Source organism: Branchiostoma floridae, chromosome 3 (assembly GCF_000003815.2).
Source record: "Branchiostoma floridae strain S238N-H82 chromosome 3, Bfl_VNyyK, whole genome shotgun sequence".
NCBI classification, from domain to species: domain Eukaryota; kingdom Metazoa; phylum Chordata; class Leptocardii; order Amphioxiformes; family Branchiostomatidae; genus Branchiostoma; species Branchiostoma floridae.
Genome location: NC_049981.1, coordinates 7,052,369 through 7,065,126, shown reverse-complemented (window position 1 = coordinate 7,065,126; position 12,758 = coordinate 7,052,369). Strand labels below are relative to the sequence as shown.

The following is a 12,758-nucleotide window of genomic DNA, read 5'->3' as shown; positions in this document are numbered from 1 at the left end:
GCCACCTGTACAGATCACCCCGCCCCTTCACTGGACGCAACTTGTACCTGTAACACAGGATATACAGGAGACGGTCGCGCTAACGGAACTGGATGTTCAGGTATTGTGTCAAAAACATGATCCTGGGGTATTGTTTATGGCAATGTCTATGGGCTCCTTTAGTACGGTGATTTGATCATGTTCTATCATTCTTTTTTTTCTTTCTTCATTATTCGATTTGAATTTTCCTGTCCAGACATCAACACCTGCTCGAACTCGTCCAACCCCTGCCACGCCCAGGCCACCTGTACAGATCACCCCGCCCCTTCACTGGACGCCAACTGTACCTGTAAAGTCGGATACACAGGAGATGGCCGAACTAACGGAACTGGATGTTTAGGTACATATTCTACGTTTATTGTGACACTTCTAAGTATATATACATGCTTCAGTGATATTCTAAAATTTGGTGGAATGCATTACCCTAAGAATTGAATCATTTTACCTCAAAAAGCTGTTTAGAAATAGTAGATTGATCTATAATATGTAATGAGCATATGGGTAGTGTATTGCATGTGTATATACCTATTATCAGACAGAAGGCAAATTCAGGATTTAAGACTACCTAGCGGAAGCCAGGTGTACCGAGAAGAATCTACGACTTTCGTGTTCAGGTCATATTATGCTCATAACTTTGAATTGTAGATATTTTGATGATGCATAAGATACTCAATGTCTTTTTTTAAATACCAATTGCAGACATCAACGCCTGCTCGAACTCGTCCAACCCCTGCCACGCCCAGGCCACCTGTACAGATCACCCCGCCCCTTCACTGGACGCCAACTGTACCTGTAACACAGGATATATAGGAGACGGTCGGACTAACGGAACTGGATGTTCAGGTATTAATAAAAAAACAAGTAGTTAGATGTTAAATTGGATGAGGTATAAGATTTGTTTAGTTTTGTTTTTGTTTTTAGTTGTGGCCTTTTCAGATATTATTCCTGGGATTATTATAAAAACCAAATGACCAGAAATTAGGAAGGGGGCAGCTTTCGTTATTGTAAAAAGTCCAATCTGGTTCAAAAAGCAACGTGAAAGTAAATGAAAAAATGAAAAAACCGGCAAACTAAATTCGGAGTGGTTGAGTAACTTGTGGAGGTCCATTCCTAAAATAATTAATATAAAACAATACAATTATGCATCTTAAGGGAGATGCATGGAGTGAAATATGTATTTTTTCCTTAATGAAATTCTATATTTTCCTTTTCCTTATCCAGACATTAACGTCTGCTCGAACTCGTCCAACCCGTGCCACGCCCAGGCCACCTGTACAGATCACCCCGCCCCTTCACTGGACGCCAACTGTACCTGTAAAGTCGGATATACAGGAGACGGTCGGACTAACGGAACTGGATGTTCAGGTATGACATTAAAAAAAGTATACAAATCTTGCGGAACAAAGAATACTTCGTGTACCATCTTGTATCACAGCTAATGGACAAAACCTCTAAAGCCCTCTAATGCCTAATGTTCTAAATAATGTTCCCTATATTGTTTATTTAGAACATGAAGAATTCTTGATTGACTTGTATGCTGAGTACTTACTTACTTACTTGGGCCTACTGCCCATCCTTGGGCATAGGCCACGAACTAGCTGCTTCCATCTCCGGCGGTCCTGGGCCATTTCCTCCAGCTGTCCCCATGTGTAGCCAGACTTCCTCGCGTCCGCCTCCAGGCTTTGCATCCAGGCGTCGCCTCCAGGTGTTTCTAGGTCTTCCCCTCTTTCTAGGTCTTCCCCCTCTTTCTAGGTCTTCCCCTTTTTTCCTGGGGTGTTCCATGTGAAGGCTTCTCTAACAATCAGCTCACTCACTTGTATGCTGAGTGAGTGAGCTGATTGTTATCTTATTTTACCGCAGACATCAACGCCTGTTCTCCCAACCCGTGCCATGTGAACGCCACCTGCACAGACAACCCCGCCCCAGCCCTGGACGCCAGCTGTGCTTGTAACGCTAATTATACCGGGGACGGTGTCATCAATGGAACTGGATGTTCACTGCAGGCCGGAGCTGCAAACTTTGCATTTTTTCCGCCACTTGCTTATACTTTGATGGTCGTTTTGTCAGTCTGTGGTTTCGCTTTAGCTGGATGCGTGGTACATTCCAAAAGGGCCCGCAGTTATGACACAACTTAATACGGTGACACCTAACATTCTATAGAATCTGTTTTCAATTGCCAATCCTTAGTTTAAAACTGAAAACATGGCATTAAAGGAAACACGTGTTGTTGAAGACCTTTAGTCAAGAAATATAGACCCGGACCGGTAATGGACATGAGTAAGATTTACGATTATTTGGTTTGTTTTCTTACTTTTCTATCTGTTTTCATTTAAAACAGTCTCAGTATTTTTTTTTTGCATTCTGTTCTATATTATACCAATGTTGAAACGAACTGTGTTACCTAAATTACAAGTTGTTACATTTCTTTTTATTGTGTGTGTGTTTTGAGCACCACTGAAAACTAATTTAGTAGCATTGAATTGGCCCCCCAGTAAAAAAATCGTTAATCTAAAGTTATATGCAGGGATTTCAACTTTTCTAATATTCTATCCGAGTTATTAATCTGAGGTTGACAAGAAGATAAGATGTTGGTGTATATCAATTCATGATTCTATAGAATATTACAATGTAGTAATATGAAAAATTACTATTCATTCCATGTTAGATCATACTTATACAATATGTATTTTTTTTTACTTACTAGTAAATTACTGCTATGCTTGACTACGTGTTATGCTACGGTCACAGTTCGTAAAAGGGGACCCGGTGGGTAGTTTACGGACTGTTTTGCCGGACGTGACCCCTACATGGGCCCATGGGCCACCATGCGGCTACATTGAGGCACGGCAGGGCCCCGTATTTCTTTTAAAGGGGCATTCCACTCCACACGACAGTGTTATTTTCCGATAGATATTTATTTTAGGAAGTAAAAACTGCATACTACTTCACATTATACGATAAAGTACCCAGTTGCTCCACATGCCTCAAAAGCATTCAGTCTTCTACTAAACTCCCCAAGTACTCTCTAATTGAATTAATCCTATGGCTGAATGCAATGCAAAACCTTTAGTTAAGGTTCCAAAACTAATTTCAGGTTCGCTAAGAAATCCCGTCTTGTTCTTGTATTCTTTGCTATCTTACGAGCAATTTGCCTTCTCGGTGTGCTTAGCGTACCTCAATTATTCCGAAAATATGTACGATAAACACAGTGAGGTTGACAATGCGTATAGGGAATGCATGGGTAGGGTCTGCTTGGGTTTAGTGAGTGTCATTATTGTATCACGTAATTCTTCCCAAGGTGAATTCTACAAAATTCGGATGATTATGTATTCATTGCCACATTATCTATTGGAAAACAAGACTCCCTTCTGGAGTGGAATGCCCCTCGGCATTAACATCAGCCTGTGGCCCGGCTACCGGGTGAAAACACCGAGAGGTACCCCAGAGGTATCCGGCAGTCCACAAGGGCAAATCTGTAGCTTCAGAGTCCAGCGGGGGCTACAGACCCTAATTGTGACCGTGTCATTCGTTAATGTCATCATAGTACTATATAGTCATAGCAATATACATATATAGTCATAGCAATATATATATATATATATATATCGTATCATAAATAATAACTGGAATGCTTCCATCATTATAATGATACATTTTGCTATAGTTACGGCTTTACTCGTTGAAAGGAGTATTGTTTTAGTGTCTTTTATCATTTATAAACCATCAGGTTAACTAAGTAACTAAAGTCTGAATAATGGCATAGGCTTAAGCAATCATGACAGTCCAGGTCATGGGGTCAATGGAAGAGGCTACTAATTCATGGGGGAGGCTACTTAACTATTTTTTATTATATTTGTGTTCACCGTAGAGGTACAGAATGTTCGAAATCGAACTTGAATTTAGAACTAGATGTAATCAAAGTGAACTAAGAATAAAATATTTACTAACAACCCGTATGTCTTTATTTTCATGACATTTGAATAACACAGACTCATGAGTAAAGTTTAGATGTTCACCTACCTACTTACTTAGTCCCTTGACCTCCAGGTCGTTGGGGGGGGGGGGCGCAATGTAGACATGAAGATAGAGAGTTACCACCAGGTTCGTCGTTCCCTAGCCAGGGTTAGCCTCTCCTTCAGGCTTGATGTTTAGATGTTTAGCTTTCCTTATCAGATTTCTGTCAATCGCACGCTGAATTTTTTTTTCTGACATATTTGTTCTGGAAACTTCGATGTTTCCATAATATATGATGACTAAGAGAAATTCTTGGCTGGGAATTCGAAGAGGCCGTTGGGGGCGGAGAATACTTACCAAGGCTAAACTTCATGCTACTGTTTTCTGCGAATCTTCAGTTTACCCCGTTATTAAGAAACCATATCAAACCTATTACTACGAAAATGCTAATATACGTTTCTCTGGCGGTGGCCATAATAGATCGAAGACGAGGTCAATGAGGCAAACAGACAGAACCTATTTCTAAAATCAGCTCCCTTTTAGTTTCCCCCAGACCACACTCATTTTCGCAATATCATAATATCAAATTATAAATACGTGTACTATTTATAATTATTGTTATGCACTGAAATATAAGGCAACTTAGAGTATCATAGAGTGATTCTATAGTCCCCTACGAGATGAAAAATAAAAACATAATAATTCCCTTATTGGTCAATTTTCGAATTTCCATGTCACCATTGGCTGAACTGGTAATTGTAATGGGCAGTCTTTTGTTTGCCTCATTGAACTCGTTTAAGATCTATCATGGCCGCTGAGTGAGACATTTGTATTCGTAGCAATATTCAGTGAAATATGTATAAAAAATTGTCTGTCTGTACAATAAATTGTAATAATAGTTGCAAAAGAGAGACGATATGCTTAAAATAACAGGGCTCGCCCGGGAATTGAACCCGGGACCTCTCGCACCCTAAGCGAGAATCATACCACTAGACCAGCGAGCCGTCGATACCAACCGCCTATATCCAATTCGTCCAACGTTGGCAAGCGGAAATCACGACCAAAGGTCACACTCAGTGCCTTGGTTTTCCGGTGCGTCACCTGGCGAGATTCTAGCTAACTCCAAGAAATTTGTTTGGTCTTTGACCTGGCTTAAATACCGTAAATGCCTCTATCTAGATGGCCTGGACATACAATACTCAATAGGCAGACGTCACAGTTAAGTGATTATAGTAGCTTATTAAAATTATTTCCCTAAAATTGGTCCTGATCTAGAGACATAGGAGAAGGAAGAGCCAGGTCTAAGCTTTTCCACTTTAGTCATAATTCGTTCAGTACATGTATTTATTAGGCGAGTTGGTAAAGAATACATGACAATTTTTTGTTGTGATTTAATCGTCATCTTGCATTGCATTCAAAATCGAGCACATCGTAAAGGCAAAGATCACTGCTGACAGCGCTCATAAAGGAAGCTTTGGATTAAGGTATGCTGCGTTGACACATAAATAAAATGGGTCCACACGGTTGTTGATATCTTCTATGAAACAGTGACATTATTTTAAAAGAAAAAAGCGTTAAGTGATAAAAAAAAGCTTCCATAATGATAATGATTTTCAGGTATCGGTATTTCGCTGCATTCAGTTGAATGAGAACAACAGCTTACTGAATCAAATCGGACTGTGATTTCAGATTGCGTTATTCAAAATTGAGTTATTAATGTGACATTTTCTCCCGGTAATATTAGTACAATAAAACTATCAAAATCATAAAAAAAGAAATTCTGCCAACTACATGCTCATCCGATGTGTTAAATCTATTCTTCGTCTTCAAAAGTGAGATCTGTTTCCGCCATTTTCTCCCGGTGGAAAGCCTCGAATGTCTCCAGCTGCTGCGGAGAGAACCAGTTCCTCCAGTCACCAACCTGTCCTGTGGAGACAGACACACACAAAATGGTGGGTTTGTAGTCACGTAACTATGACGTCATTTCGTGCCCGCCATGTTGGTTGGTTAAGGAGGTCAGGAATATTCTACAGTGTTTGGAAAAGGACAAGTGAAAATTATCAGTTGTAAAAAGGATAATGTAAAGACAAGCAAATTCAAGATAGCCTACTCCGTGCAGATTACAGATCGTTCCAACTCACCCCACACCGTCGCCCAATATTTAAAGGGACCAAAACAGTCGAATTTACAAGACAGTGGCGTCATTTGAACTCTTGATGATGTCAAATTAGGGCTGAACATGTGCTAGAGCCTCTATATTCAAATCTTGAAAATCGTGAAAAATTTGGTCTGAAAGTATACTGCCTATTACATCCACAAAGGAAGAGAAATAGACTCAAAATTGACTTAAAAAATCAAAACCAAGCTATAAACCTCTATTCTGAAAATGGACCCTTGCTTAGCACCTATGTGTAATAGCAAAGTTTGCCCTGTAGATGTCTGATTTCCCTTCATATCATTACGACTGATATTGTCTCTAGAATGATAGACCGACATTATGGTTTATTCTGTTGATGTCATCAATTCCTTCTGGTTCAGAATTACCTGTCGCCATCATGGATTGTTCGCCTTCAAGTACCATATATCATGTAAAACCATCCGCAACGCATCTAGTTATCGTGTCCGCAACCGCACACACACACACATACACACACCATTTTCGAATACAACCTTTGTTTCTGCAACCGCTACTCAAATACGAAATATCATGAAATTCCATCCACAGCTACTCGAGTGATATGCGGTTGGCCTACACATTAAGGCAAAACACAATTTTAATTTTTCTACGCAAAATATAACTTCTTGTCGAAGGTAATGATGATGGTGACGATGATACTTAAATGCTATATATGAAGATACCTTTTCCCTTCTCGGGCTTGTTTAGGCAGCATATTGTAAGGCAGATGGGTCTTTATCAGCCGTGGGGAGGGGCTGTCTTTCAGCTGGGAGATGATAGGCGGCGCATCTGCGTGAAGGCCAGCTCTCCCCAGCCACGGAACCCGTTTTCCCAAGGTTATTATACTGGCCTTGCTGATATTACTTCCGGTGGTCACGAGTGATACGATCTGTTGTGTCCATGTCGTTCCTAGGGCGGGAAACTAGTTCATTTCCAAGCAGAAGTTAGGAAGAAGGTTATGTACTAGACAAAACGGGGACCTGCATTCATGGCAGAAAACCTAGGCTGGCTTTTGTTGTCTTATTTTTTAGATAACCAAGATTCATATCACCAGACCACACAGATGATCAGGCCGAGAGAAATATGAAGAATTAAGCCGGTATCAACTTAACATCAATTTAATTTCATTCTTCTTGTAGATTTCTTATTGATACATTTAACGCTAGTTCGCCTTCATCCGCATGGTATCCTATATCCGTTGCATTTCAAAACAGAGTATTTAGCTATATTAAGTCGACAGACGATGATGTCAAATTACATATCGAAGATTTTGAAATTTGAAACTATTGTGCGTCTACTAGATATCCCCGAATATACAATTTTTAAAAACAACGGATAAAGGCTACCCGAACACGAAAACGTCATCGTCTCGGACTTGAAACGATTCCACCAGCTCCAAACGGCGCTGGCTCACCGGTGGACTGTGGAACCGGGCACCCCGGAAGTAACAAAATGTTGCCGGTGGTGCTTTCTGGACAGCCATGTTGAAGCAAGTGTACGTTGCTCGGACTGTATCAAAGGAGGGTCTGCATGGGGGGTCTCGACAACGATTTACGCTGAATTCAGAAGAACCCCCTGCGTATTACGCTAAATCAAGGAAGGCAATTACGCTAAATTTAGTCGCAACGCTTCGAAACACGTAGATAAGATGGTTTTCCCTACGAGTTACGGAAAATAAAAGTAGGCTGCCTAAGCCTACGGAAAAGAGTATGCAGACCCTCTCAAAGCCTTAGTACAAGGGTCTGCAGTGATTTAAAAGAAAAAAGTTCTTTTCACATCGACCCACGTGTACGAATGTTTGCTTTAAATTAATGTAACAGACGACGGTTGAGAAATCACTACCGTAACAGCAAAACTCCGCTCAGGTGTCAATACAGCATGGGGTTGAAAGTGACACAAAAGGTCATCGACCACTGGGTCGTTGACCTCCTTTTCCTTGCGCGAACCTACCTACCTAACTAATCCTCTGACCCCCAGGTCGTTAGGGGGGGGGGGTTGGCTTATTAGTATGAAAGCAATCAGAATTATGGAATCTAGTTGTTGTTGTTTGAAAGTTGAAAATTCCATGCATTTTCATTTTTCGTTATGCTTTCGTTTAAGGTCAATGGCTACATGCGACTATGATATTAGATAGATAACCAGTCTTGTTACGTTTATGAATATTAGACATCCAGGTAAACGAAGACCTTTCGTGTCGCTTTCAAGCCCATACTGTATTGACACCAGCCGGGTTTTGCTGTTACGGTAGGTATTTGTCAACCGTCGTCTGTTACATTTAAAGGAAACATTCGTACACATGGGTCTATGTGAAAAGAAGTTTTTTTTAATCACTACAGTCACCCTTGTACTAAGGCTTCAGTCTAAACCAGGTACACTTCAATATGGCTGGTCATAAAGCACCATCAGCGACATTTTGTTACTTCCGGGGTGCCCGGTTTCACAGTCCTCCGGTAAGTCCGCAAGGTTTGAAGCATGTGGAAAGTAATGAGGATATTGGGGTTTTCCTACAGGCGGATAGATCTTAAGTGGAACGCTCATGTTGATCATATATATGCAGCAGAGCGAGTCAGCGTCTGTACCTACCTCGTGACAGTGTATGTGTGTTATATCCGATCGGGCACTGAATACGCTGCGCCATCCTGGCATCCTGGGCTGACATGTATTGTATGCTGATTTGTATATGTAAGTCTAACAACAATTCCGCCCCTGGGCTGCTAGTGTTAGAGTCTGAGAGTTTGTATCAATAAAACCATTCATAATAATCGTTTGAAGTCCGAGACGATGATGTTTTCGTGTCCGCCTTCCCTAAGTCAGGTAATCGAGGGATTGGGGGAAGGGATCGCTAGTGAAGAGAATCTGACAGTGTAGAGGTTGGAGTAGTTCAAAGTACAAACGGGTGCGCCAATCTCTGCACGGCGTAGCTAATCTTGTTAGCATAGTATCCTATGGTGTTGTCTGACCAAAGGATACTATGCTAGCATGATTTACATTTGAGTGTGTGTGTGTTTGTGTGTGTGTGGGTGGGTGCGTGGGTGTGCACGTGTGTGTGTGTTTGTGTTTGTGTGTATCTGTGTGTGTGTGATAACTATTTTACACATGACGGTTGTCACAAATGTGTTACATTATAGAGGGGTGCTTTAGACATCACAATCCTTTTAAGAACTTTTAAGGAGGTAAAGCTGAAGGGTTTCTCATTGGATGAGGCACCAATTTAGCAAGAATTGCTGCCGATAGACAACGAAGGAAGAACCTCCTCAAGCCTTACGTGCAACTGGGCACATATATATGTATGCTTTGCTATTAGAAAGAATACTGAAGCTGATTAGCCTACTTCATTATGATGCTACATGAATGAGTTATGCATATTAGCCCTTATTGTTATGTTAACTACGATGTTAAACTTTATCCTATACCTCTTTTTTGTACTTTATGTAATAGTTGTTGCCATACTTTGTACCATGTACAATTGTCGTGCAATAAAGTTCTATCTATCAGATGATTGAGTGAGTGAGTTTACAGGCGAAAACGTGGGGTTGTAAGAGTTTGTGCCGTTCATGCACAGCCGGCATGCTCTGTGTTTAAATCCGTACCACGCTGACGGTGACCGATCTTGTGCCCTCAGGAAGGGCACGCACGACTTTCCTCACATCACACAAGTGAAAATAAGTACTTAGCTTCGGCTAGGGCCGTCCCTCGGATAATACGTTAAATGGAGGTCCCGTTTGAGGAGAGTCAGACCCTGAGCACGTTGAAGAACCCACAACACTTATTGAAAAGAAAAGGGGTCCTTTGCGGTGTGAGAGGTTTAAAACCTACAGTCCTGTGGCCGCAACTAAGGTAAGTACTGTCGTATTGAGGTCACCTGAGTTCAGCGCTTAATCGCAGCCACTCCAAACACTTACGATTTAGCTACGTCTATTGTAAGCTCCTCGCAATTCAGCCCATGGCTGCCAAAGAGAGAGTAGTCGCCCCACCCAGTGATAATGATCATAATAACTGTTGACAGTTTATCGTTGTCAGTGCTACCAGCTTTACGCAAAGAATATTATGTTAGGGAATTTACGTTTTATTTAAATTAATACCTAGATAGTATGTTACTATCATCAAAATACATAAAACAGTCTACGGTATACGATAATGTGCGATTTATTATCTATTTTCTCTCTAAGGCAAAACTGACAGATACTTAACTGAAAATGAATGCGGTCTTTTCGGGGCGGGGCACGCTTTGTTTGAACGTTCGGCTGCGGTGTCAATTTTTTTACTTCCTTGTCTTTAGTGTGAGCGTCATGCTGGCGGTCAGGTGAGGTAACAGGCACCTGTGTCAAACGGTAAGCAGCAAATACGCGTCAGCTTTCACTTCCCCTTTCCTGTTCACCCTCCCGTTGAAAAGCAAGCTTGTCACTTGAGGAGTAGCGACAGGTAGCATGGCGTCGTCAGAGCAAGAGGGTGCTTCAAGTTTTTCTGATGAAAATTTGACCGTGAACGCGAAGCCGTCCAAGTCTGGAAATGGTCGCGGAAAGACGGTTGGCGAAACCGGTCTTCACCTGAAACTTCTCAAGCTGTTACTATCCATACTTCTCGGGTTAGTAGTTCTCGGTAGCTTCGCGTTCTCTCAACTTTCGGCGATCTCTCTGGTGAGATACCTACGTCCCAATGTTACGAGTGAAGACAATGTCACGAGTGAAGACAATGTCACCAAATGCAATGGCACGGGCGTCGAACTTGAACGTGAACGTGAGCGTAACGTCACTGCGTTGATGTTGGTGTACGTACTGATGATACCGTACGGAGTGTCCTTGTTGAGAAGTTTGTGGAACGGCGCTTTTCAAGATTCCGTACCGTGGCCGCACCTTAAAGCTATCGCCCTGGTAAGTCAAATTTTATCATGTGTTAAAAAAAATTTTGTTTTACATAAATTAACAATAAGATGGAGAGAGGGGAATAGGGGAAAAACAGTCAAAGGGCCAATTGCAAGCGTCGAAGATTTGGTCCTATAGCTAGTTCCAGTTAGATTTTAGGGGGTCAATTCGATATACCATGTAACGTTAGTATGTGTTTTTTCTTACAATATTTTGCTATTCTTGCATTGTTTTGCTTATCTGTATTTGTTCCAAAGTACGTAAATACTTCTAAAATGCCTCTTTTTATGGCAACACGAACATAAGCTACATAAAATGTTCAAAGAAAATTCAAGGCTGCGGACTCTAAAGTTTAACGAATGTCTCTTCAAGGAAAATTTTCTGAAACAGAAAAGCAGTGTATGAGAACATCTTTCTAGCTTAAGAACTGAGTTTCAGTTTCTTTAATATTTTAATTTTTTAACTTTTTAAGGCGTTCTTTCGTTACATAAAACGATACACAAAGTTTGAGGTTTTCACGTAGATCTAACCAATAGTTTAGATACAAAATGACTGATATTAAAAAAAAAGAATACCATTATAGAGTTGTATGCAAGCCAACAATAAAGAAAATCCTACCACTGAGATTTTTACACTAACCCAACGGCCCACAGAACGCGTGGTTGGTGAATCTATATATATATATATATATGGCCTCCTTCGGTCAATATTGACCATGGTAAAATCCTAATCTTGGTGAATCTACTAGTAGGTTAACCTACGGGGTGAAGCACTTTTAACCTAGATGCGTAGACGTAAGTAACGCTCGGACCCATAATTATTTTTGACCAAAAATCAATTCTTATGCTTCCCATCCATGTTAGTATTTGATTTTGATTTTGCCGATTATGAGAAATGTGAACTCAAACATGGGCCCCCTTTCTGTTATGTACTACAGTGGATTAGAACTGTTGTGTCCACTTTTTTTATGACATATGGCACTAGACACGTGTCTAGTCATGGCAAGTATGGCTCAAGGCACGTGGTCTGAGGGGCCATGAGATAATTTGTTATGTCACCTATTGTCCATTTGATGTACGCTTCAGGGCACTTTTACTTAAGGTGGGTTCAAACGTCCGTATATAATCAAGTACTTATGAGGTCCGTATGGAATAACTAGCCTCTACCATGCTCCACAGGTCGCTGGAAAAATAGTCAACATCTGCCAAATATAGCCAGATAACATGCCAGAGGAGTTAGGTGGTCGCAAACCATACTCCTCGGCCAGCTAACACCTCTGACATGTTGTTTGTCTATATGTGTCCAATTTCTACTATTTAACTAGTTTTGTTTTTCGCGGGACCTGTGGAGCCTGGCACAGGCTAAGAATTCCATACGGACACAATACGGACTTGAATATGTAAGCACGTTAATCTACCATTACGAGTTAAGTAGGTCCCTTTTTTTATTGTCGTTGGCACCAAATGCAGCGCAAATGTTCACATAGAAATACAAGGGGAAAGTTGTGGACATCAGAGTATGCCACTGCGCCGAAAATGATAGTACATCACACAGAATGTTCTAATTACTAATACTTTATTGTGTAATCTGCATGACAATAAATGCATATACTAGTAGTATGCATGTTTCCTTTAGTTAGTAATACCGTTAGCTCTTTGTAGCTGTAGAAGCCAATATGAGAGCAAATCAAGCATTAACTCATCTAAACTCATTCGGATTCAATATGC

General features: G+C 40.9%; 2 protein-coding genes and 1 non-coding gene across 19 annotated transcripts in view; 1 reads left to right on the top strand and 2 right to left on the bottom strand.

Annotated features, from left to right (window-relative positions):
* The window catches only part of LOC118411086 (neurogenic locus notch homolog protein 1-like), a 37,157-nt gene extending 34,907 nt beyond the window's left edge, over positions 1-2,250 (top strand). For 13 of the 16 annotated variants that reach the window (XM_035813110.1, XM_035813109.1, XM_035813106.1 and 10 more), the window contains 4 exons: positions 236-379; positions 739-882; positions 1,261-1,404; positions 1,900-2,250. In XM_035813110.1, coding sequence (XP_035669003.1) covers positions 236-379; positions 739-882; positions 1,261-1,404; positions 1,900-2,174 — 707 coding nt within the window. In that variant the 3' untranslated portion in view covers positions 2,175-2,250. The remainder of the gene's footprint in view (positions 1-235; positions 380-738; positions 883-1,260; positions 1,405-1,899) is intronic. The other 3 variants (XM_035813105.1, XM_035813104.1, XM_035813112.1) reach the window with 3 other exon arrangements.
* LOC118411089 (enoyl-[acyl-carrier-protein] reductase, mitochondrial-like) overlaps positions 1-12,758 on the bottom strand; it is a 112,285-nt gene that overhangs the window by 67,530 nt on the left and 31,997 nt on the right. The window lies entirely within an intron of this gene.
* On the bottom strand, positions 4,926-4,997 carry Trnap-agg. Its single transcript has one exon. It is a non-coding gene; the product is annotated as a tRNA-Pro (tRNA).